This window comes from Sinocyclocheilus rhinocerous, unplaced genomic scaffold (assembly GCF_001515625.1).
Source record: "Sinocyclocheilus rhinocerous isolate Xijiao unplaced genomic scaffold, SAMN03320098_v1.1 scaffold789, whole genome shotgun sequence".
NCBI classification, from domain to species: Eukaryota; Metazoa; Chordata; class Actinopteri; order Cypriniformes; family Cyprinidae; genus Sinocyclocheilus; species Sinocyclocheilus rhinocerous.
Window position 1 is genome coordinate 1,553,099 of NW_015667306.1, and position 27,563 is coordinate 1,580,661.

Here is a 27,563-nt window from a genome sequence, read left to right on the forward strand (position 1 = left end):
CGGCTCAGACCGATCAGTGTTTGACATCAAAGTACCTCGAGAGCGTTTCGAAAGCATAACCGTCTGTATGGTACTTTGATGTCATACACCGATCGGTCTGCACACGCAAACAAAGCCAAAACCTAGATATTTTAGGCAATATAGAGAATATAGAGAACGTCCTGGGAAAATGGCACGTATGGTCACCCTAGTAAAATGCAAGAAAAAGAAAACCAGAAAAGAAAAGCTGGTGCTCCAACGATCACTCCGAGATCTCTTTAGATTTCAGCCGACTACCACTGGATGGCAGCAATGTTCTGCTCATTTCCTTACACACTTTTGTTCAATTTGGCAAGAGATTAGAGCTCCGCTTTGGTAAATATCCATAAACCGCTTCTCTTTGTTGTAGTCTAAATGTTTATTTACTTAAATATGTAGAAGATTTTACTGCTAAAAGTATGTGCCAAAATCTTTTGAAAGGTTTTATAAGTCACACAAAAAAAAGCATTTGTGTTTTAAAAGCTAGATAATGCACTTAAATGTATGTTTTGAAGAAAAACCAGCATGCATGACAGCTTCCATGATTTTTCCAACGAGATGTTTATTATACAGTATACATTACTACATAACTCAGCATAAATCGACTATATGGGCATATCACAAATCATCCATGTGTAATATAATGCATCTTATATGAACATATTTCCATTTTTAGAAGTCAAAACTTGCATTTGGAGGAAACATCTCTGATTGTGACACTCACTTCAGGAACAAAACAAAAAAAGATGAAAGAAACTCATGAAAGAGCCTCTAAAGTTTTGGGTTTACATTTATTCGCATAAATATCTATGTACACATTAACCATATCATGACATCATTATGAAGGGCAAAAAAACAAACAATCACAGTATAACACACAAGCTGTGCACATCTGTTGAATGTAAAAAAAACGATAAAAAAAACAATGAATGACTGACGGAAGTTGTTTTTAGCTGTCGGCCGGCTCCATGGACTCAGAGCGCTGCTTCTTCAGTTTGTCTGCGTAGAAACTAAATGACTCCTGCGGGACAACAAAGAACGCATTTTTATATATTTTTAGTCAGCAAAAGGCTAAACTAGACCAAATGCTCCAATATAATTGCACCTCGAGTTTGTGTTGTGTTGTTTTTCTGTCAGAATCAGTGGGTGCTGTGTGTAGTTGTGTGATTCCTGCCCTCTGGGGCAAACTAATAACCACACGGTCCAAACAAATCCTACGCTCTCGTTTCATCTTACAAACCATATTAATTCACAAATAACATATTTACTCGTTCACCCTCCCGTAATTAAGCATAGGCGCCTCTATTTTTGGAAGGTGAGTGCTTTTAGAAGATTACCATTCCTCCAACAATGTATATTCCCTTATTAATGGGGTAATTAAAGTCGATAAATAACAGCTGCTGTGTACAAGAAATGAGGCCAGATGTGAGCGGCACCTCAAATCTCTCCTTATCGCCTCTCTCCGGAGACTCTTTGTACTGTGGTATTAGCAGCGGCCGTGGGACCAGGAGGAATAAGCGGAGTTGAATGGAGCGGGATGGAGTGCTACCTGAGATTGCTTTGTGAGAACTTAAAAGGTGCACTGAGAGCTTAGCGGTGCATGAGGGGGAAGGGTTTGTAGATGGCTGGCAGTCTCCTCTAACGCTGGTGAAAAACACCGGAGCGGGGTTCTGACAGATTGTCAATAATACAAGAGAGCGTGAGGTGGACTCTTTTATGGTACTGTAAAAGTAGGGGTATTTCAGGTGAGCAATTTGACATGAAACTGGACTCTAATCAGCTAGTGCTTGACCAACTTCAAAAATGGTTATTAAATAAAGAAGCCCGACATCCAATCACTGTTCAAAAATCACAACTGCCCACACAATGTGTACACAGCACTTGTGGTTCATTAAGACGCTCAATGTTTTGAAGTGGGCAATTTGTTGCATAATACGTCAAGTAAACACATTTACATTGCCGTTCAAAAGTATGAGGTCAGTACAATATATAATATATTCACAATATAAACAATATATAAATTATTCACTATATTTGTGATGATTTTGCTGGAGACAAAATCATGAATATCGCAAAAATTTGAATGCTCTTACAATTTGGCCATTAAGTTTCCTTCTACACTTTCCAGCTGTTTTTTGCCTCACGACTCCAGAGTATGAAAGCATCAAGACAGATGTTCACTGAGTCAGTTCATACTGTCCATTGAATAGAATCAATTCAAAACTCGAAATGAACAATTTGCCTGCATAATCAATCAAAAACATTCATCAAAGTCTCTGTGAGGCAATTCGAAGCAAAAATATGTAGGTAAATACTGTACTTTATTACATTGTATAAATATTAATTATTACTAAATATGCTCATTTAATGAAAAATTCTTAAATTTTTAACGATAGCATTTTTAAAATTATTTTTGACTAATTTTAACTACACTTTGTAGTTCTCAGAATAAGCATTTCAATCTACTACGCAACATCTACTTTGGTTTAAATGATTCCTCTTATTTAAGAAAAAAAAGCACAAATATTCAATATGTATTAAATGTTAATGAATGTTGATGATTACCGGAGGCTCTTCAAAGGGAACAGGTTCTCCGGCTTCCTTGTATAGTAGCGCCAGTCTCTTGAGAGTCAACTCATCAGCCTTCACCCCCTCAGCTTGCATGCGCTCATACAGAGCCTTCGCTGAACTGAAGTCCTTGTCCAAACCTGTTGAGAGTGAGGGAGAAAAACATACAGCATTTCATTCTGCACATATCAGGCTTCATGAAATAATAATGCTGTAGAGGTCTCTAAGTACTGAAACGTGTTCAAGTTCTCACGGTACGCTAGCTAAAGTAGCCCCTCATTAGAAAACACGTGTTTGTATTAGCAAACGTGCCTCTTGTGAGTCAGTCAATGCTTTATGCTTGTTGCATTTTTAATTGGCAGACTATTAACTGACTAGTTTTGCTATGTGCCTAAACAGTGGGTGACTCGAACAGGCCAGCCAGATGAATGTCTCTTAGGATGATGTCTATACAAGAACATATGTGACCCTGGACCACAAAACCAGTCTTAAGTCGCTGGGGTATATTTGTAGCAATAGCCAAAAATACATTGTATGGGTCAAAATGATTGATTTTTCTTTTATGCCAAAAATCATTAGGATATTAAGTAAAGATCATGTTCCATGAAGATATTTTGTAAATTTCCTACCATAAATATATCAAAACTTAATTTTTGATTAGTAATATACATTGCTAAGAACTTCATTTGGACAAACTTAAAGGCGATTTTCTCAATATTTTGATTTTTTTGCACCCTCAGATTCCAGATTTTCAAATAGTTGCATCTCGGACAAATATAGTCCTATCCTAATAATCCATACATCAATGGAAAGCTTATTTATTCAGCTTTCAGATGATGTATAAATCTCAATTTCGAAAAATTTACCCTTATGACTGGTTTTGTGGTCCACGGTCACATATAAACATACATATACACACACACACTACTGTTCAAAGGTTTGGGGTCGGTAAGATTTTTAATGTTTTTGAAAGACTCTTGATCAACAATACAGTCAAACAGTAATATTGCGAAATATTATTACACTTTCAAATAACTGTTTTCTATTTTTATATATTTTAAAAAGTAATTTATTCCTGTGATGGCAAACCTGAATTTTCAGTAGCCATTACTGCAGTCTTCAGTGTCACATGACCCTTCAGAAATCATTCTAATATGCTGATTTGCTGCTTAAGAAATATTTCTTAGTATCAATGTTGACAACAGCTGTGCTGCTTAATATTATTGTGAAAACCATTTTTTAAGGATTCCTTGACGAACTCAAAGTTCAAAAGAACAGCGTTTATTTGAAATGGAAATCTTCTGAAATATTAAAAATGTCACTTTTGATCAATTCATTACAAAAAAAAAAAATACTAAATAATAATAACAAAAAAAAAGAATAAAAAATCTCACTGAGCCCAAACTTTTAAACTTTTAACCCCAATTAGGGTTGATGCAAAGAGTGGTCTTACCACAGCATTTCACCAAATGTGAATAGATATTCTCCTTCTCTGTGAAGTCAGGAATCAGCTCAGACAGAGCCTTGATTTTAGCAGCCTGTACAGGAAGTAAAATACAGCATCTTTATTCAAATACTGCAGGAGTATACTGTGCTTCATCTTGTGAATATTATGTAAATATCGAAGTATGTGCATACATCTAATGAAAGTTCAGAGCATGAAGACTAGAACAAACTGGGTTTTGTTTACCTGCCCCGGCTGCTGAGCCGCTCGTAACATGTATGTGAACATTGCATCCTTCTGCTCGTTGACAGCCGCACAGCGCTAAAGCAATCAAAGAAGCACAAGTGACCTTAAAACTCTCAACACAAACATTTAATGCATATAACGTGTGTGTGTGTGTGTGTGTGTCTGCCCTTGAGCAAAACATAACCCCTTGCTATAAAAACAATTACTTGTATTTGTACTGGATCCACACAGCAGGCAGTTAAAAGGCAAAGGGGAGCATATGGAGGTGTGTGTAACTGCATGATGGAAGCGTGTGTTTTTTAATGTATCCATCTTCCATTACACCCTTTAGCACTCAGTGCAGCGCTCTATAGTTAAGGGTTAATTATACAGGTAATAAGGGAGTCAGGCAAATAACCACTTATTTCTTTATGAAAATTAAAATGTACAGTGTCCGCCCAATTTAAAGTACAATTATCTACACTTAGCCGTATAAAGGCTTTGAATTGCATCAGCGTGCTCCTGAGCTTTCAAGCGCCAGTGTGCAATTTTCACACTCTTTAATCAGGACAATATAACACAAGTTAAATTGCGGCACAGTGAATTCTGGAAGGGTAAACTGTGCCGTACAGAAACTGAAGGTCTTGAGAAGATTCAACAACCTCGAGCAGCTTCGTCAAAAAGAAGATATTAGCAGGTATGAAGAAATCAGGCTGTTTATGAATATTCTGGGCATCTTTAAAGCAAGCATGGACTAAACTTTCTTCTTGCAATACAAGTTACATCAACAGCATTTGTGGCATAATAGCAATTTTTTAAAATCATGTTCACTAAGACGCGTAGAATGCAAGTGAACAGGATCATGGACTTTAAAAGCTTCAAAACAGTATTGTAAAGCACTTCCATGTGCTTCATGTGTAATTTGAGGGGTAAAGTTTTCAAAAATGTCCAGTCCTTCCATTTTTTTTTTCTAATTTCTACTGTTACTCAACGAGGATTTTTAACACATTTTATAAAGATTGCACTCAAAAAGCATAATTTCTAGTCAATAAATACTGCGGAGTACAACTAAAACATTTTAGTGTTTATTTTCATGATCACGTTCTGTTCGAGGTGGATATCTCTCCGGTTTCATTACAATTATCTTCATTCGTGCTTCAAAGATGAATGAGTCTTGTAGTTAGTGTGTAGTTTCATGTTTTAACCTTTAAACATTCTCGTTTATTTCCATTGCAGGTGCCTTACTCTAACAACAATTTTTTCTGTTGTCAAAAAAAAACAAAAAAACATTAAAAAACATTATGCCACAATTTCTGCTGATACAGTACGGCTTAATTTGTAATGGAACCTGAAAAAAAAAAATGTCTGAGCTGTTGCGAAGAAGTCCAAATGTCTTCTGAAGGAAAGCATCATTCCGTCTCGTGTGTGTTAGTATGTCTGTCTTTTGAAACTGCTGGACTGCCCTGTGCTTCCTCTGGGTTCAGCGGCAATGAGGTCACATTACAAGCCAGTCGTGAAAGCTGTGTGTTTCTCTTGCGTCTGCTGAATTAAAAGCTGAGGGGTCTGGGAGGCTTTTAACAAAGTGCTATATTAAATGAAAAGAGGCTGAGGTGGGCAGAGTGCCTTTACTACAATCAGAGCAATTAAAACTACAGCCCAGCAGCTTCACTCTTGAGAGTTCCTCTCTGACACGATTCACGACACCTACAACACGGCGAACAAGACCTAAACGAATATGCTGATCTAAGACTTTCTGTAAAATCGTCTTTTGATATTTAGCATTCCATCTCGGGGATGCTGTGAAGCAAAGCTTCCTGTTCTTTCGACATCTCAAAGGATTTTACTCACTCCTGGGTTTAGTGGTACCTTAATGTAGCCATTTTGTTCCTCAACTCGCTAAAGTGCTTTTTGAAAGAGGGAGAGGAAAGATCTTACTTGAAGAAGAGTATCTAAGCGCGCAAAAACGACTGAATGATTAAAATATGAGACAGGGAGAGGTCAGAAAGAGCAGCGATCACTTGAGATGGAATTGTAGTTAGTGACGGGGTCAGCTAGTTCCAATAGCAACTCGAATTAGATTCAGCAATTTAGCAAGGTCACTGAGTCCTCATGCATATCTTGGTTTGTGAGAGACAGTACCTGCAGGAGGAACTTGGCCTCTTCTGTCCTGCCCGTGTCCAAGTAAATCAGGAAGAGGTCTGTAGCGGCTCTGTAGGAGGCAAAGTGATTGCAGAGCCTTTCCACCATGGCACTCACTGGACGTAGAGAGAGATGTCAATCAATCACATGCTTCGACAGTGATTACTATGTTACAACACATCAGTGTGAGAAACTCACAAAGAAGTGCTAGAAGTCCATTCAGAAGTACTCAAAGAACACAACTGTTTATCAGTGGCTCTCAAGCTTTTTGACTTCAAGAACCCTTTGCTCGCAACTTCTTGACTTTAACAAACTAGGAGTGTTAACATTAAAATAACCAACTGTATTTTAAATAATAATAACTTAAACTTTATTAAACGCAACGTTTCGTTTAATAAAGTTTAAGAATTAGCAAGTATTGATAGTGTGCGGGTTCGTTACTTATTTTTGATTCAACTTTTTGTTTGATTTTGTTCCCATGCACCTATCCTCGTTTCAGGTGTGCTGAGTTTACGTTGATTAAATAATAATAACTAAAATAATAATAACAAAAATAAACTAACTCTATGTTCTTCATAAACAATTGCTGCTGAAGGGACAGATTAAAATAAGAAATATTATGTCAGCTTATTTAAACATGATTTTTTGAAACTACTTATTTTAGGTAATTTCTTAAATATTTTATCATCTTGCTGCCCCTTTCACTGTTGGAAAAAAACTGCAAAAATTGTACAACTGGTGCAAAGGGGGGCATCTTTGTACCTACCCCTAAAAAGTTGCATATTAGTATCTTAAAGCAGTAATAAGCTACTACTATGAACGTTGTAGGGGTAAATAAGGTACAAAGATGTCCCTTTGAGAGTACTGCCCCCCAGTGTTGTTGTGCCCCTAAAAGCACAATATCTGCAGATTTTGGAGGTTGGAGGTGTTGGAAGTTTGCCGAGCATCCCTGGTTGAGAACCACTGATTTTGATGAAGAGGTGGTGTGTGGGTCTTACATTTATCTAGTGCAGCATCATTGTTGGCATCTAGAACTTTGCGGAAAACAAAAGAAATACTGGATTTCTGATTATCTGTGTTCTGAATGTAAAAAGACTCCAACAGCTCCACCGCACTGTCAATGTCCTCACTGCAGAGGGAGAAAAGAGAGTTCATACTTGGTTTTAGTGATTTGAACAAACCCCTTTATAGAGTCAGAAACACTCCATTATAACTTATGCCTTTGAAAAAAAATCTGAGGAAATTCTATGTTATGAATTTTCTCCATGTGTTCGCTGCAGTACCTTCAAAACGAGGCCTGGATGAAAACCCATGCCTTAACCTCAAGTATTGAACTCATACCACACATCTGTGCTACACACATGAATGATTAATAATTCCAATGGCTGGTGTGACAATTTTCCAAGTGACCAGTCTAATGATTTTCACCTGGTTTACAAAAAAAAAAGTAAAAAATCAGAATATTACTGAAGGAGGGACCAAAGCCATATTTAGGGACCAAAATATAGATTCAGAGGCGGCCCTTTTTTGCATCCGAAAAAGATAACTTTAGTTCAAAGAGTATAACTAAAGAAAGGCAGGTGGAAAAAAAGCAAGCCCTGACCTTCATTTACAGAACAGTAAGTGCATAAAACTTTCATCAGCCACATTAATATTCCTAGCCCAGCCAAAGATTGTCATTCCCCACCATTCCCAAAGTCTTGAGACAGTGCAGGACAGCGGAAGAGCAAAGCGTTCCTCACGGCCGATAGGGCAGCTTCCTGTTAGCACAGCTTCATCCTGTAGGAGTGAACTCTGACCCCCTGGGCGGACCTAAACAACAGTGACACATGTGCTGTGTGCGGCTGAGCCAAACTGACTGGTTAAGAGGCGAGATGGGGGCTCCGGAACCCGGCCACCACATTAGTGCGGCCCATTGTGAATTATTCAGACTACATAGTCATAGCCATCACAGCAGATTTGAGCCTTTAATAATAATGGGTGGAGAGCGGTGAAGGGGATGGAGGAAAGGTAAGATGAAATTGAGGTGTGAGAAAAGGCCACATTAGCGGACGGTCCTTTGTAGCACAATAAACCTTTGATGACACCAATTTGTAAATCAAGGTCAAACCACAGAAAGGCCACATTTCATTTTATTTACAGAATCAAGGGTGCTTCATAGTTTTTTTTGAAGAATTTGTTTTCACAAAAATAACCAAGAAAAGTATGTGCGGGTTGAATCTAATCTCACCCGCCAGACAGTCTGCTGGTGCTCCCATTGTCAGAAACACTGAGCATGTGGTTCAGAGTTTCTGAGATAACAATACATCTATAATCAAGTCTTTGTCATAGTCAATCACAGTCTTAACCTCTGTGTCATCTGCTTTCGTCCAGCTGCCAGGGATGTGGTGCCAATCTAGCTGTGCATCCACTTTAAAAATATCTGAATGACTGCTCATCTCAAGTATTGTGAGCCGCTCTAGTAGCTGAGCCAATGAGATCTTTTCGACCCCAAACTCTTGAAGAGTGTTTTATTTACTATCAAGCATAAATTGTAGGTCAGATCACTCAAAAAAAGTAAAACAAACATTGCAAGTTATGTGACCACTTGAGATAAGGAGTTCATAAGCAATAATAGCAAAGCTTGTTTAACAAAACAAAAAAAACAAAAAGCTTACTTTTTAATATGAGCGAGAGCAGCATTGTTGACAAATAACATGCTGGACAGCTTGATGGAGCCTAAAGTCTTCACCAAGGCCTCCACTTCCTGGATGTCCTGTGTGTTTCCTTCACTAGCGAGACCCTGGACCAGTCGAGTGATGGCTAACTGACTGGGCACCTGATCAGCCTGTAACATGCCCTTAAGAGTCCCCAAGGCATCTGTGATTAGGGAGAGATCATGCGGTCAGGTTTAATAAAAAAAAGTCCTGGAAGAAACTGGGGCGTTCCACAGTAATCATCACTAATGGCTGAACTGGGAGAACAGATCAACTTTTGTACTTACCTTTCATCTGGCATCTCTTCACCTGAGAGACGATGAGGAGGCTGTTGGCATTGTCACTTAAACTGAATTCAGGAACATGATCAGTGGCACTGAGAAGACAAAAGGAAGATGGGTATTGGTTGAACACAACTGTAGTTTGTGAAATAGCAAAGTGTGTTGTAGGATCAGCTGTTTTTATTAATAATACATAATGTTGTATATGTGTGTTGATGCTGAGAGCCATTTCTTCACCGGTCATCTTAAAATTGTGTGCATGCATGTGTGTGAGACTGAACAAATCCAACAAATCTGGATCCTCTCTCCCCTCATTCGCCACTTAAACCTCAATCAAAGTCTTTTTTTTTTTATTACCCTCACTGGCCAGATTAATCCGGCCGCCCAATTGAGCATCAGTCGCTGCTCCTTATCTCAACGGCGACTGGCCAACAGCCGCTCACATGGCAGATTGGCCTAGCGACCACAGTCAGAGTTACTCTTATCAATCCTAAGAAAATCCTTGTGTCCTTCTACTTACTCTCGTCTAGTCCTCTAAGCACTGGACATTCCCATCCCTCGCTTCTCTCTTCCATTCCCAATCCCCTTAATCTGTCCTTAAAGCACCCCGCTGGCCAAGACCAACATCCGGCCAAACATCTGCATGAAGTCCACCACACACACACATATATACACCTTATATGCAATAAATACACTGCATGTGCTTTTCAATATACTGGCCATTATAATTAACAGTAAAGGATAGTACTGTTGTTTTCCGTACTGACATTCAGTGCCACAGCACTAAGGAAACGTGTGAATATGCAAATATGAAAAGACTATATATTAGGGCTGCACGATAAATCGCATGCGATATTAAACGTGCCTCTTGTCAGAAAGCCGGTTCTGTAATCAGCGGTAAATCTCCATCACCTGCGGGCTTTCACATTGAGCAGCATTAACTACACAGGAGAGAGAGAGATTAACTTTTTTTCCAGAAGTTGAGTATTCTATGTACTTTCAGACTTTTTATTGTTCGCTTAGCATCATGCTAAAGCCATTCTCTTTTGAAATCAATTGAAAGTTGAATATCCTATACTAAGTGCTGATGACTGGATGTTTATATGATAATTTTCAGTTGAAGATTCACCTCTGAACTCTGGACAATAGGAAACAATGGAGTTTACATTTACAGATTTTATGTACCACTCAAAAGCTTCTAAAGTCTTGAGGTTTAAAGTACGTCTGCAACAACATTCACTGAAAATCCATGAATAAGGTCAGTTAACACCCACCGCAATGCTATTGCGTGATAGCCTGGTACATAGACATTTCTGAATGCTTCCTGAAAGCATGCATAAGATTACAGTGGAGATGGCTTTCTTTGATGAGGATATATAATCAGACATCAGACCTTTATGGATATATCAAAGATCAGCGCAAGCACTAATACATCACAAAGATCGATTACTAATCGGCAAAGGACTGTCATTTTTGCATCTTGTCAAGCTCTTCTGAGAACTCAGAGATTATCTAGCAACTCTGAAAGGGTTTAAACCATAAGACATGTATGTGAGTGTGTGTGTGTTCAGCTACAAGGCGCTTATCAGTATTCATCTGTTTCAATTCAAGAAGATTTTCTGATACTGCAAAATCGGGTACAATGGCTAAGGTCCATGAGCTTAAAACCTGTAATTTAGTAACCTGCAATTTGAAGATCTTCATGCAAATGTAGAGATATTAGATAGTGCGACCCCCACAGACAGACTCACATGTTCTTGACAGCCATGGCATCCTCAATGTTGCCTTTGGCTAGGAGGGCTTTGATGAGGGTATCATATGGAGCAGGGCCAAGGACCATGCCCATGCTACCTGCTTCCTTCAGCATGTCATAGGCCTCTGAGAATCAGAAACAACAGGCTTAAAGACTACACATAATCTACTCAGACCACTACAGATAATATTGCATATGACCATCCTTAACCATCCTGAAAATTAATCTTGTGACAGTCACACTAACTTTTACTATAAAGCTACCGTGAAGTAATTTTAAAGCAATTCAACTATATAAATAAACCTGACTTGACTTAATCTAAGCTGACAGCACTGTTTCCACAGTCATCCCTGCAAGATTATATTTGTATCATTATTATATCTGAACATTTTTTTGTTACATAAATATATTATCTTATATAAATATACTGTATATAATATTTTATTTAGATTGTTTTACATTATTTTAACTTTTATTTCATTTGATATTTAATTTATTTTATTTAAAGATACACTATGTAACTTTTTGCTGTCTAGTGGCTGAAAAATAAAACTACAAGTTACTTGGGGGAAAGTTGAATGGCGGAAGTACGCCGTTTCCTGGGAAATACATCCTGAGAAACTCTATGGCTTACCATAGTGATTTAAAGGGAAGATGGTTTCATGATGTACTCGCTCATGATTTGACTTCAAACAAAAAAGTTGCATAGAGAACTAACCGTGAGCTTTGCCCTTCTTGCAAAGAGACAGGACTTTAAGTCTGTAGTCATCAACCGTGGCCTCTTTAGGGGGTGAAGCAGCAACCCTCTTACGAGGGGAAGCCTGAACCAGTGGGCTAGATTTGATCTCTTGCTCCAAGAACATCTCAGGCTGACCTTTGACCTTCTCAAACCACACCTACCCATAAAACGGCCACATCAATACACTGTAATGCTTCCTTAAATTCTGGATAATTCAAGTTTAATTGATTCATGGTCTACAGAGATTAGGACAATAAGGACTAAATGTATCTGACCAAAGAAAAAGGTTCAAATACTGAAGGGCGGTGGTTTTCAACTGCCTTTGTTTTAGGAACAAATTTTATATTGGATATTAAGTGGGTTCTTTTACCTCAGGAACCTCGAAAGGCACCTCCTTGTCATTGTTTTTCAGGATATCAGCAAGCAAACGCAGGGTCCTCTCTCTTGGAGCCAAATTCTCCTCTTGCATTTTCATCCAGGTTGCCTCAGCCTTTTGCCAGTCATTGGTCTCCTCTGACAAGGAAAAAAAAAAACAACGTCAGTGCAAAGTCGTTACTAGGGCTGGGTATCGAGTTCGATACTTTTTAGGCACCGACCGAAATGCCTCGATACCATCGAGTATCGTAAAACGTCTCTTCGTTCGGTACCCAATTTCATTACCTAAGGGGTTAATCTCATCAGCGTCAGTGTGCCAATAAGCCTGCAGCACTAGCCGGTGTGTTCGACTAGAGTCTTGAAACAAATTATCTGAACAATGTCTTGACGTGTGGTTGTGACTCCAGGCCGTTAAAATTATTAGAGAAATAATTCACTCCCGGAGGTGGTTATGTGGCCACGACTATATGGTATTGTCTTTCTCAGTTCTCAAACAAATTAAGAACTATTCGATTTTTATTGACTGAACGCAAGCGCTTATTCCGATAGAAAACACTGTATCGGTTTCCACTGATTAAGAAATATTTTTGTTTGCTTGGGTGGTAATATTAGGTTTATTATATTAATAGGGAAGGGGGCCCAAAAATGAGCAGCGATCATGGAAGAGAGAACACAAGCAGACAGCGCTGGAAGCTGCTAATGCTCATCAGTAAATCAGTGGAAAATAAATAGAAATCATGATTCTGTCTGAGCTATGCGTTTTAAAACGAACACGCACTAGTGTAAATGTAGCCTAACAGATGTGTAAACTGAAGACTATTTGAGCTTTATTAAAACTATTTGCACTGATTTATTGTGTTGGTTACATTTTGTTCCTTTTGTGCAGTGGCTCAGGAGCATTTGAGTTTGTATAAACATCAACAAGCTGAAAATTTTTTTTTGTTAAAATTGATTTCATAAAATTGGGAAAAAGTATCGTTCAGGAACCGGTATCGAAGTCAAGGTATCGGTATCGAAAATTTTTGAACGATACCCAGTCCTATTTGCAAAGACGTAAACTCAGAATTCTGAGAAACAAGTCAGAACTATGACATAAACAGAATTGCGTATTGTGAGATGTAAACCTGGAATCGCAAGAGAAAAAAGTCAGAATTTTATATCTCACAATTATGACTACTTTTTTTCCTCAGAAAAGTCCAGATTGTGAGACAAAAAGCTGCAATTACCTTTTTATTAATTTTTTGTTTTTTTTATTCTGTGACAGAAACAAGCTTCCATAGAAATATATATGTAGACAGTTAAATATTATATTAAATAAATATTTTTTTTATTATTAATTCAAATAATAGGCAGCACATTGTCTTCCATTTTGGTGTATCTAGAATTTTTCTGTGTACAAGTAAAAGCTAGTCATTAATGCAATCTCTTCTATCTGCCCACGGTTAAAAATTTATTAATTCATTTCTTAATTTTTACTAGTTAACTGACATGCATAGTAATTATTATGTTTAATAGCTGTACTTGTGAAGCTTTCATTGTATGACTTGGCTTGAAGCCCAGGCTGGTTTCAGCAAAAGATTTTCAGAATGGATAAAAAGAGGCTATGTTCTTATCTGTGCCAAACAAAAAGGAACTATCGAAAATTTTTGAACGATACCCAGTCCTAGTCGTTACACTCATCCACTTTTTGCAATCTCAGCTCCAACACACAAGACTTACTGCAGAGGCGTAACAAATAGTGGTACATGTCATCTCTGTCACACTCGAACAGCTTGACAGTCATGTCCACCATGTTCTCAAGGGGCTCCATCTGGGGAAAGAGAGATTCAAACAGTGATACACACTCTATAGATCTATAGCAAATCAGTTTTTCAGACACAACGGCAGAGAAACACTGACCTGTTGGGCTGCAATACATTTCTCTGCAAACCACTGCAAACGGGTAGGTCGTGCCCTTAGACCAGGAGTCTGCACATGGGTAAAGAAAATGTATGAGATCTTAAATTAAACAGGTGCAAATCACAAACACTGCACTACTACTAAACAGTGGGCATGAACAATCATGAAAAAGGGGAATATCAATCAGTCGCATCAACGGACACGGGCCCCGTCTCTGTCAGGTTCAGTTCCCCTATATGTAAACTTCCACTGGGAAAACCGCGGACTTGGGCTACTTTAACACTGTTGCCGCGGGTTGTTTTTCATGTCCGCGGGTTGAAGCGACTCCAATAACATGATATTTATCCCCTGGAATGAGAATTTTAGCAGGGGAACCCCGCCAAAAAACATGTATTTTCCCCCCGGGAACGCGATTTTTAACTGCGGACCCCCTTGAAACGCTAACATTTCATCAAAACGCTGGGCTAGTTTTGAATAGCGATTGGGCGGGTTTTCTTGTGAAAACCTGGCAACCCTGATATCAATACAAAAGTTACAGTATACAATTCACTAACTGGTCAAGTTATGCCCAGGTCAAATCTCAAAACCAAACCAAACAAAACCAAACCAAACAAAACCAAAACACAAAACAAAGAATAGAAAGAAAAAAATGAAACAAAAAACTAAATCAAATAAAACAAAACAAAACAATATTGGGGGTGGTACAGACAGAATATAGATTTAGTTGTAAAACATGATTATTTTTAATTTAAGCAAGCACTGAATCATGATGCTTTGTTCCACCTACAGTAAATGAGAATCTTCACACACAGAAACGCGCACACACACAGAAACGCGAACACACACACACACACACACACACACAGATGTCTAAATTCACATCGTCTCTTCTCTTGGAGGATATTGCACCAGCAGCATCCAAACAGAATTACTCTGCAGCAAATCAGCCTCCAGGCCAAGTTCAAAATCACTCCAGCTTTCCTCAAGCCTAATCTGCTTAGCAAATAAGACCAAAATTGAACCGCTACACATAGTCTTTTTTTTTGTTTTGCTATAAATGTAGGAGCAGCCCCTGGGCCTTATGCATAAAGCCCTGAGGCAAATCTTTCCTTAAGTAAATCCAGGGTGATAAGCACCCCGACTCCTCCAATCTTCCTATATACGAAAGCAAATCAACACACACTCACATTCATTTGACCCAAACACACACGCTCACTACACAGCCAATACCCAAAAATCTGGAGTCTGCAAAGACGGAGAAGGGTTTTTTTGTGTGTTTTTTTTACACAACACTGACACATGGACACTAAACAATAAATTGGTAAATGCTTTCTCTATCAAAATGTTAAACCTTATATAGTCAATAAAAATACTAGAAAATATAAACTAATGACCTGCTGAAGCAATTCATCTGGCTAGTGATCATTTTCTACATCCTGTAATCAGAAGTTTCTATGAAGAGAACAGAAAATTAGTCTCGAAAAATCTTTCAAAAATAAAGTGAAAATTAAAAAGTCTATTTTTTTCTGTGTGGTTTGCAACACTATTATTAAAATTTAGGATATACGTCTATATAAACTTTAGAAAAAAAAAAGTTCAAAATCACTCCAGCTTTCCTCAAGCCTAATCTGCTTAGCAAATAAGACCAAAATTGAACCGCTACACATAGTCTTTTTTTTTGTTTTGCTATAAATGTAGGAGCAGCCCCTGGGCCTTATGCATAAAGCCCTGAGGCAAATCTTTCCTTAAGTAAATCCAGGGTGATAAGCACCCCGACTCCTCCAATCTTCCTATATACGAAAGCAAATCAACACACACTCACATTCATTTGACCCAAACACACACGCTCACTACACAGCCAATACCCAAAAATCTGGAGTCTGCAAAGACGGAGAAGGGTTTTTTTGTGTGTTTTTTTTACACAACACTGACACATGGACACTAAACAATAAATTGGTAAATGCTTTCTCTATCAAAATGTTAAACCTTATATAGTCAATAAAAATACTAGAAAATATAAACTAATGACCTGCTGAAGCAATTCATCTGGCTAGTGATCATTTTCTACATCCTGTAATCAGAAGTTTCTATGAAGAGAACAGAAAATTAGTCTCGAAAAATCTTTCAAAAATAAAGTGAAAATTAAAAAGTCTATTTTTTTCTGTGTGGTTTGCAACACTATTATTAAAATTTAGGATATACGTCTATATAAACTTTAGAAAAAAAACTGTCAGATACACCTCTGGCAAATACTTGAGACACTTAAACCTATTTTTCATGCTAGCTTAACTTTTTCATGTTGGATAACGGTTTAAAAAACAAACAAAAAAACAAACAAACATCTAATCGTTCTCACCAGAAAAAAAAACATGCTTCATAAAAATAAAAAAAGGGAAACCAAAGTGTACCATATCCATGGCCTTCACAAAGTTACAGTAAACAAAAACTCCCCATCCATTCAGACCTTTGAGCAAAAACAGCCATCATCACACTGAAGATGCCATCATTCTCTCAAACACAGGTCACACACTCAGAAACCCTCACACACAGTGTAACAACCATTTTAATTACACCAAAACCTTAACCAGCATTTCACTTAATTACCACCATTATTAATAATCTGACAATTATAGACAGCACAATCACCTGACCAGCACTCCATCACTGCACTTAAAGTTTCTATTAGAGAGTGGAGTAGAGCTCTGTGTCTGCTAATGCTACTTAGATATCAGTGTTTTTAATTATCCAGCTCTGGATGGAAGAGAGGATGTGTGGAAACGCTCCAGGGAACGAGTGGGGCTTTTGACCTGTCAAGCACAAGGATGCTCGATGAGCTACCATTAAAAGCCAACTTTTAGAGAGTTTATAGTGGGGGGGGGGTTCAGAGGTATAAAACTATTGCAACTACCAGGTGTAGAAAGATACGACAGAGCTTTGTTTTCAATGACTAATAGCATTTATCTAGAGCAGGCCTATTCAACTCTAATATACACCTCCCAATCAAGCCAATCAAGAATTAATTTAAAAATAAATAAACAGAAAAGAACAGATTTTAAAATGGACACAACTGAGCTATTAGTGTGCACAACCACAGATCAACTCAAATTCGATACATTTCCAGCAGTGCCTAATCATTTTCCAGTAATACTGCAAGACGTGGCACAATAGCAGCCAATCAGAGAAAATACTTTGTTTAATATAGTTAAACTGGCGTTTAATACTGGCATTCAGTAATAGAAACTAAGTTGACAACATGAATAAATATTAGTATTGCCCATAATGAAAGTGACCTGTCTTTGAATAGGTGTATTGGCTCAAAACAATAGACAATGGTTACCTATGAGGTACTCATGAATCTAACAGACATCTAAACTATACTGTGTATTAGTCATGCGACATGAATGATTTTAAACTCCTATGACACTGGAGGATGTCCTAAGATGGTATGAGGGCAGTAGAGGATTAGTAAGTTTTAGAAAAATCAAGCAAATGCTTTAAGAGGGATTTTAACTTGCATCCCAAATTAACCTCTCTAAACAATGAAAGTCAAAGCTGCTTGAGATTGCGGTATCCTGAGGTGACCATTGATAGCTTATCGGCTAAAGTACTGTCCCAGAGGAATTGCTATGATCTGGTGTATATATGAAAAATGGAGCCAAATGGCATGCTCTAGATCTGCGGACACTGGATATTTTCTTGGTTAAAAGCCCCTGACTTGTAATATCCAAGCTTAGGATTATTTTCATCCATACTGATAACGATACAACAGAATTGGCAGAGATGAGGCTTTGTGGAGGAAAAACGCAAAGACAATAAAAAAAAAAAAAGAGAAAGCTGCAGAAGAGCTTGGAAACATAAAACTGCACAGAAAGGTAAAACAACCTCAGACAAAGCCTATGCATGATAGAAGTGGCTTGACTGGCGCTGACATTTCGCCGTACTCCCACATGGCAGCACTGAGGGAGTTGAGTGGTGTCGTATTAGAGCAGCTGGCTAATTGAACATCTAAATGGCTTTGTCAGAGCTGTTTCTCAGTGGAAGTGTAGACTCGTGAGATGCTGCCTTCTGAAAGAACAAGACAGAACACAGCCTAAAGGTATCCCCAAAAGACCCATTCTGGACGAAGCGCTCAAAACACGTCAAGCATCTCAAAATCAGTTACTTCCCGGACAGAGCGCTCACTGAAGGGCCTGATGTGAGAACAGAGACATACTCAGTCTCTCCAGACAGTTAAAGACGTCTACACATGCATCGAAAATCCATCTGAAATGTCTGAAAACTTCACAGTACCGAGACGGGATGAGAAGTTCTGCTGCCAGTTCTACTTTGAGCAGATGCTCTTCTCATTCAATAAAGAAAGACCGCTGGCCTGAGGACAGTGTGAGAGCGCTAGAACTTTTTGCCTTTCAAGATTTCAAATCTGTAATAAAATTATCTAGCTGTCTGGCACAGATTCAGTTTTGATTGCAAGAACTACTTGTGATAGTCTTCTTGGTAATATCAAAAAGAACTGGTTGAAATTTACAATCCAATTAGTATAATGCTTTGCCACATATTCCATTATTTTCCATTTTTAATTTTCCATTATTGCAAAATTTGTCTAAATAAAATATAATATTTCTTGAAACGTATGCATATGTATACAGTTACGGGGAAAAACACTGTAGGCATTTTAGATTTTTACATTTTTCCCCTCCCATTAAAATCTGGAGATTAACCTGGAAACTTCAAAACAAATACTATAACCAAAATAAAAATTATGATGCAAAAGCAAAACATATTCAAAAATATTTATATAAACAAATCCTAAAAACAGTTGACAATATTTTAGGCAATATTATTTTTTAGATTTAATATTTGGTAGTCCAGCTTGGTAAAATATTGTATAAATACCTGTAACTATAATTCATATAGCCACGATGATATTCCTATCTCTATATTAATATATTTCCTAAAAATATATGTATATGTGTGAAAAATATACAAATTACACATTTACAAATAAATAAAACTTAAAAACTACACATTTACTAATTACACTAAATAAATCAATTCTATTCATTAAAAAAATATATATATAAAATGAATATGGAAGAGGCATTCAGTTCTGCTCATCTTACTTTCGTGTTAACTTTGGTCATCATTTTCTGTTTCAAATGAAAATGGTTTTATCAAGCCAAAGCCTTGTAATGACAATTAATAATAATAGCAATTGGAATGAGTGCATCGATTCAATATAGTGACAAATAGACTTGTGCCGGTATTCGGTAATGCGATATATCACGGTAATGAATATGCACGATATTGTTATCGTGGGCACTTCCAAACAATATCACAATACTTCAATTTTCCCAGTAAACTTGGTTTCAAAAACGAGTGGTCTTTGAAGTCGTCATTTTCTCCTTCACACTCACACACACTCTCTCATCCTTTGAAAAATCCTTGTACCTATTGTCTTGCATGAATGGCATTAGTGTGGCTTTGGAGCCAATTTAATTTAAAAGTGGAAATATCAGTGTGGCCGTAATTAAAGCTGTTAAATAGCTGTGTGGTTTGAACACAATAACAGCAGTCCCACCTCGATGATTTTGCGTGCCTCCTTGTAGCGGCCCGTTTGCAGGAACGCAAAGTAAAGGTCGTAGAGCATCATCATCTCGCCTCGCTCCTGACTCAAAAACTCCACGACTGTTAAATGAAAGAGAGATAAGAGAGTGAAGAAACAGTCACATTTGTGTACTCTGTGTACATGGTCTCTTTCTTTAAAGCTATTTAATCAATCTCATGCAGAGTAAATGTCATCAAAAATGTGGCACATGCAGCATGTCTCTCAGAGTTGCTGGGTCATCGGGCCGTAAAGTGGCCCTCCACCGTAGAGGTCTCACTGCCTTGACACTTCAAATCCACTCATCCCCAACACACAGTGCACTTAACCCCTTCACTAACCCTGACAAAGACAGAGACTATTGAAACCACCATCATCTATACATCCCTGACTCCCATCTCTTTTGTTACCGAGATTGGCACCCATGTTATCACCCTTTCTACTTTTAAAAGAGAATGACTGCTTTTTTATTTCTTTTCCCCTTTACTTTGAAGTGTGTGTGTGTTGGTAGTTAGGCAGGGTTAATGCTCAATGGTTTGACTCGGAATCGAACACATCCATCAAACACAAAACTACAAATGTGGCAATGATTTTTAAATGCAAACGGTCCCGATTTAAACTTTCCAGAAACCGTCCTTCCTCACTATATATGCAAGTGACGCAGTTTAAAACAAACATCTGACAGCCTGCGACATCCCCTCCCTCTTTTTAGAGCTCTTGTCCCTCAAAAAATCCCTTCCACAAAAAAGTTCAGGCAATTCCCTTTGTTAGGCTCATTAGAGCCTGAGGATACGGATCGGGAGCGGCGGCTGCTGTTGTCGTGGAGACAGGCTGACGGCTGTCAGAGTTAATCCCATAGAGAAGTGTTCATTAAGTCATTACAGTTGACATGCTGACGAGACACTGACACACACCGCTTTGTCCTCTTTAGCGCAGCCCAGACCAAAGAGGAGACAGAGACGAGTGCAGAGAGATGGATGAGGGCAGAATGGAGAAGATAAGAGTCGTCTACAGCAGGGGTGCCAAACTCATTTAAGGTAGAAGGCCGCATTGGACAAATCATCACCATATGTGGGTTGATTTTTTGGTGTATCGATGGTGTGTGTACGCATAACAAATGTGCATCACAACTCCTGTTTCAACTTTTTGCTGCTTTGGGTAAAACCAACAGAGTTTAATAGTAATATCATTTACCAATATCTTTTGACTACATCCAAGTACAAAATTACTAGGGGTGCGCTGATCCGATATTCAGTATCGGTATCGCTCCGATACTGGCATTTTCTGCTGGATCGGGGTATCGGTCAGACGAGACCGATCCAAATCCGATATTATAGTGCGTATACTATTCTATTATTATTAAGCCCCACGAAAGCCACAGAAACATTATAAAGCACCATAAAGTTTTCATGCACTATATTTCAAGTGTTCTGAAGCTTTTCCATAGTTTAATGTGAGGTACAGATGAATATTTAAGTCAAGTTCACGCAAACTCTTCTCTCCGCAGCGGCTGTCTGTCATCCTCCATTCAGCATTCAAACTGTGCGTCACATTCGGTTATGACAGTCAAGACGATAAAACTCTCTCCAAGATGATTAAATGTTCCTAATGTTATACTTGATCTGTAGTGTTGCTTCAAGCGCGTCATTCTGCGCATGGGATGCGCATAAGCGCTTTGAGCCACTCTGTATTTGTAGCCTTTAGTATCATAATACTTTTACGCAATGAAAGATTATTAATAGCCTTTCTTGTTCGTCTTATCTATCATATGTAAATTACTGACAATAATACTGACAAAAAAAAAAAAAAACATTAACTGCCAACTAACTTTAATATGTAGTCTTAAACAACAAACAACAACAGAGTTTATATTACAACACAGAGAATATTTTTTTAAAATTATTAAAAAAAAATCACTTTGATTAAAGTTTTGCTTCCAAGTAGGGCTGGACGATATGGCCAAAATTGATATCACGATATATTTCTTAATTTCGGTCGATACGATATAATTCAACTCCAAAAGTGCTAAATTAGTATTAATGTATTACTGTATATCTAATGTTTATCTGCCAAGAGTTATTCAAAATATAATGAATACAGTCTAGTAATGTTAGTTAAAAGTAAACGAAAAGTTCACACTAAAACTATTTTTTTTCGGTAATGACAATAAAATATAATAACAAAATAAAAAGATCAGAAAACAACAATAAATAAGTAAACTAAAATTAAAACCATAGAAATAAAAAATGTATTAAACCTCAATAGAAATAATATAATAAAATAAAAATTTATTAAACCTCAATAGAAATATTTTAAAATAAATAAAAAATAACTGACAAAAGCACAAAAGTACTTAACTAAAGTGAAAACTGACAATAATAATAAAATTACATTAAATTGGTCAAATTAAAAAATAATTAATAAATAAACTGCATGTTAACTGTATATTTTAGCTAATTTCACTTTCACTAACTTCGCTTTCAGCTACCAATGGACACAGAGTAACATTTTACCATGTTTACATCCATTCTGTAGAATTCAACCACTTTCCACTTCACAAGCATGAATAAATTGACATTTTTTCCCCCTAAAAGTCACAGAAAAAAAAAAGTATCCAAGCAGGCCTGGCTGCTGTGAGCTTTGAGGCTCTCCTCCACTGGAGTGTGTGGCTGCCAGTCACAGTGCGTGCGTGCATGTGTGTGTGTGTGTATATGTGGCGTGATGTAAACGTTCACGGTTTATCAGAGTCTCTGCTGAGAGTCGCTCTGATCTCTCCGTATCTGCTCCTTAATGAACCTGAGCTAAATTGGAAACCTTATCGCACACAAGGCAGCAATTAAGGCTTGCACGTGCCAGTGTGGTTGAGGCACTCGAGTGACAGAAAAACAAACAGTCTCAGAGGGGCGCCCAGGAAGCCCGTATGTGTGTGTGTGTTGACTCTAGCGCTATCAGTGAAGGTGTAGTGCCAACCTCAATATCCCACAGCGGGGAGGGGGAAAGGCACTTACGCAGTGCACCGCATGGCCCAGGCAAATCCAGTAATTAGCACAGGGTGCATAATTAACATGCAAATTAGTTGATCTGCTTAAAAGCCGCTCTTACAAATAGACCTGCACGGATGGGGGGGTGGGAAAGAGAGGCCGAACTTGTGGAAGTTAATTCCTTTTCCCACCATGCTGCATTTTGCTATAAGGTAATGTCAGATTATATGAAATGAACAGTGAGACAACAAGCTTAGGGAGGAGTGGAACTCTGCCCTTTACAATCTGACATCGTTATTAATGTTTGTTTTCAGATTATATTCATGTTGTTTCCAAACTCACTACTTGATGGGGTCACCCCATAATTTTTTTTTTTGGCTGAGGTCCTCTTATAATGCTAGTCAAGGTTTCTTGCACCAAAACAGTCGTAATTAATTTATACTGTACACAATCACTTTCCACCCTCTGTCTGGCACTTTTTCATTATGGCTTCTGTGTAAATGAACTCTTTGCATGTGAAATGAATTACAGCACATATTTACAGGTTAAAAATAATAGTGTAGCACCAACGGCAAAACTGTTAAAAATAAATGTCAGGCATTCTCTTCTCTAAAGCTGGGATCCTTCAGAAGGGTGTGCAGAGTTGTAGGTGCTACACACAGACAGGAACAGCGAAAAGTTGAGCAAGTTTCCAAAGTTTTACCAACTCACCTCTCCAGATAGCAAGTGATGAGGGGTGAGCAGAGGTTACTGGATGGTTTGGCCAGGCCCAAAGTGAAGATCGTCTCCTGGAGGCGTCGAATACTGTTGGCATCTCCTTTCATCGCAGCAGTATTCATCGTGAGGGTGAGCAAACTGATTGTGCCGTCCCTTAACTGCACATCCTTCTCCTTCATCTCCTTCAGCATATCGATCGCCTCTGCATGACATCAGAATGAGAGAAAGAGAGATATAGTTTAGCCAAAATATCAATGATGGCCTAGAGTTGGTAAGACATTTTGACTAGTTATCCAACAACCAACTGTTGGATAACAGTCAACTCAATTATGTAGATTCAACAACTTTTTGGAGTGGGTTGACAATCCTAATCGATTTTAAAAGAATGAAATTTTACAATTTCATGCTTGAACCCTCTACATGCAACTAGTTACATGGTATGCAACAAATGTATGGTTACTTGGTAGCCAGGGCGCAGTTTCATAAATCGCAAGTGCATACAAAGGTTTAACCGAATCGTTGACTGATCCACAGACTTGAGATTATTTGTATATCTGTACGCTTAGCTGTTCCCCGATGGGCCGGCGCCAGATGAGAGAGTGCGAGAGAAAGAGCGAGAGAGGGGAAGAGGTGATAAAAACCCCCTTAGATAATTTCATGTGGGGAAAACAAACCGCTATTAAAACAACATTTTACACCCAGCGGGGATGCAAATGCTGCCGTATAATGCCAATTCGCCGCTAATTACTACTTGCATTTCTAAACGAGACTACAATTACGGAGGCCCCCACAATAGTAGGCTTTTTTTTCACGGTTCCCTGCGAAAGCATGCCAGGAAATTATAGGTGTGCAGCGAGTGCCCGGCATGAACTCGGCGGGCTCTGGTCGTGGATACGCCGCAGCTTTGCTATCGTAATAGAGGCTTTTTACTGGGCGATGCTCCCATCTGGCAGAGGGGAGAGGGTCCACCTCCACAGCTGCTCTGTCACCAAGCCAGATAATTAAGATGTGTTTACGCGCTGTTTAGAGGCTAGCTAATGGGCTGATACCGATAGGGCCTGTTTGCACTGGCGATACTAATCATCTAGAACCGAGAGAGAGCGACACAGAGAGAGAGAATGAGGATACCATCATCACAGCTGTGTGCATGTGGGAGTCAGCGCTGGCCACAGGCAGTCAGGCAAACGCCCAAATTCCCATGACTCACAGCAGTACTGCTGTTCATCTCCATTTCTTCATAGCGCTTAGGTAAAGTAGATAAAGTGCTAGTTTTCGTGCCATTAGCAAATTGCAAAAATTACCATTTCTTGAACACTTATTGTCTTCCATTGGTTGATAAACAGTCCCACCCAAAACTTTATTGCTTGAATAATTACTGCTGTTTCAGGATACTTAAAAATCTATGTTTTGATAACACAAAAATATTTACACTTTCCCTGGAAAGTATGAATTATATCAGTTTAATTTGAACATTTATTTTTTGTTTCTATAAACCGTCAAGATTGTTTAGAACTTTCACAATTATACAAGAACATATGGGTACACAAATGCCACTAAAATATCACTGAAGGGAAAAAATAAGCCAAAATTAATCAAATAAATATTAAAATGAATATGCAGAACATTTTTTATTTTGAATATTTTTAAAAATGTAATACTTTAATATGCAGAACATATTTTAAATGAAAAATACTGATTCAAAACATACACAAATCACTTTTGAGGGTGAAATATGTAATTACTATAGCATCACCAAAAAGAATTGCAATTATATTGACTAATTCATACAAATATTTTAAGCACTGCCCATTTGTCATTGTAAGATGTTTTTAAAATAAATTAATACTTTTAAGAAAGGATGCATTAAATTGCTCAAAAGTGACAGTAAAGAAAATATAAAAAAGATTACAAAAGATTTCAATTTCAAATAAATGCTGTTTTCTCCTAGTTCTATTAATCAAGACTTCCTATTAATCATTACACAACATTAAACAGCACAACTGTTTTCAACAATGATAATAATAAGAAATGTTTCTTAAGCAACAAATCAGCATATTAGAATGATTTCTGAAAGATCATGTGACACTGAAGACTGAAGGAAAAAAATCCCTCACCTTTACCAAACAAGTATCCCTACAGTGTTTGACGATAACAAGGACCTCAAGTATGGAGTGTAACAGTATGCGTATGGAAATATACAATGTAGGCCGACCTACAGCAACACAGTTCACTTCAGTCTCCACACACACACACATACACTCAAGCAGAGACAGCCAGCTTGTTTTAGCCCACAAATTCCAATCTGTCACTTCATCACCCTGCAATTTTTGTCCTGTTGTTAGCATCCAAAATAAAAGTATGTGTTTACATAATATATTGTGTATATGTATATAAAAACACACGCACATATATGTATATATTTAAGAATGACATATAATATATATTTTTATACAACAGTTCTTTCTGGTTCTCGAATCTGATTGGCTGAGAGGAGTGTGATATTTAAAGCTCTGTTCACTTATCTACTCAGTCATGCTGTTATTTGGGCACAGATCTCATCCTTTACTGCTTTTTTAATTTTTGTGGATTGTTTTATCAAGATCCCAGCAGTCAGCCCATTTAAATAGAGGCTTGTCATTTAAGAAGCGCTCTTGTCTAAAAAGTGCCACATGTTATGTGTTAACAGCTGGATATGAATTGAAGCAATGGAGGTTAAGTGGATCGCCGGAGGGCGTCGTGACAGCGATACCCACGAGGGGATTAGAACTAACAACCTCTTGATTCTTAGGCTGTCGCTTTAGGCACTCAACCATGTACTTTTCTTATGGCCCAGAGCTTTACAAGCATTGTTGTACAGAGCACATTGATGTAGTACAACACTTCAGCCATATAAAAGGAGGTTATGTGCTAAAGCTGGATGAAATTCATGCAGAAAGGGCCGCATTTGCTTTAATGTACCTAAGTGCAAGTACTTGCCAAAAAAAAAACACGTGCTTGGATCTCCCATTGACTTTCTCTGTAGAGAAATCAACTCTTACATTCACTCTGTGTCACTTACGCTGTTTTAGAAGTCATAAAGATGTGTAGGTTTTAGAATACATCCTAAGAAATAGCATAAAATTATGAGCAAAATAGGTCGGAAATGTCACAGCTCAATGGTGTCAGTGCACATGCACTAGGCCATGACTCTGAGGTGTGTCAACTTTTGCACAATACTAGAACTTCCTGATGAGCGTGTCCTCAGGTTACGGATGAAAGAGCAAGACAGACTTCAGAGTCCCAAATGAAGCCCCTCAGACCACTCTCTGGTCATACGGAGCACGGTTCACACATCGCTGGACCACAAACAGCAACCAAGTGATATCGGAACTTCAACCATTTCACAGCGAATGTCATGGTGGATGCCCAAATCCACTATAATTTATTATATAATACTGTTTTTGTGTCATGGAATGTAGTTTTAAGAGTTTTTTTAGGTGAGAATGTACTTGTTTAGACTTCAAATATGGGGTTTGTTAATAAAGATAACGTCTATATGAACATTTGCATCAACGTTTTTGGAGATGTGAGCCGTTCAGCGCTCATGAACCCGCTGATAGCAGCCTCACCTCGGCCAGATCTTCTGGAATTTGCCGCTGGCTCTGATGTCTCTGTAGTGGTTAAACATGAGATATAATTTGTTTTGGGTAAATCTCACGGTCTATGGTCTCATTAATATACTTGTTCCGGAACAAAAAGTTTTGGCTGAGGGCAAAATCTCATCACATTATATTTTGTGTAACTTCAGTGCTATATATCATAGCTCTGCCTTTGTACTTTTGACTGAATTGCCTAGCAACATTTATGATGGCTGTTGTTGTTGTTTATTAAATATTATTATTCAACAAATAATATTTCATATAAATAATAGTAGTATTTAATATTGAGAAACGGTGTGTGTTCGTGATGGTGATTAGTTACATTATTCCACCATTAGATGTCGGCAAGAGACTGCAGTCTGCAGTAGGGCTGGGTAAAAAATATCGATATCTCGATATTAATCGATTCTCATTTTTACGGAACGATATCGATTCTTAAATGCCAAGAATCGATTAGTCTAGCCTGTTTTCAGTTAATGGACGGAACA

At 38.0% G+C, this 27,563-nt stretch overlaps 1 protein-coding gene across 1 annotated transcript in view; it reads right to left on the reverse strand.

Moving 5' to 3' along the window:
* Nucleotides 1–580: 580 nt before the first annotated feature.
* LOC107733673 (leucine-rich PPR motif-containing protein, mitochondrial-like) overlaps nt 581–27,563 on the reverse strand; it is a 52,615-nt gene continuing 25,632 nt past the window's right edge. Inside the window, exons 21-35 of the mRNA XM_016545403.1 lie at nt 23,430–23,639; nt 19,716–19,822; nt 14,138–14,206; nt 13,958–14,048; nt 12,234–12,376; nt 11,843–12,020; nt 11,123–11,249; nt 9,378–9,466; nt 9,052–9,253; nt 7,393–7,523; nt 6,395–6,510; nt 4,277–4,351; nt 4,040–4,124; nt 2,584–2,726; nt 581–1,039 (exon numbers count right to left, since the gene is read on the reverse strand). Of these exons, the coding sequence (XP_016400889.1) occupies nt 968–1,039; nt 2,584–2,726; nt 4,040–4,124; nt 4,277–4,351; nt 6,395–6,510; nt 7,393–7,523; nt 9,052–9,253; nt 9,378–9,466; nt 11,123–11,249; nt 11,843–12,020; nt 12,234–12,376; nt 13,958–14,048; nt 14,138–14,206; nt 19,716–19,822; nt 23,430–23,639 (1,838 nt within the window). The 3' untranslated portion in view covers nt 581–967. The remainder of the gene's footprint in view (nt 1,040–2,583; nt 2,727–4,039; nt 4,125–4,276; nt 4,352–6,394; nt 6,511–7,392; nt 7,524–9,051; nt 9,254–9,377; nt 9,467–11,122; nt 11,250–11,842; nt 12,021–12,233; nt 12,377–13,957; nt 14,049–14,137; nt 14,207–19,715; nt 19,823–23,429; nt 23,640–27,563) is intronic.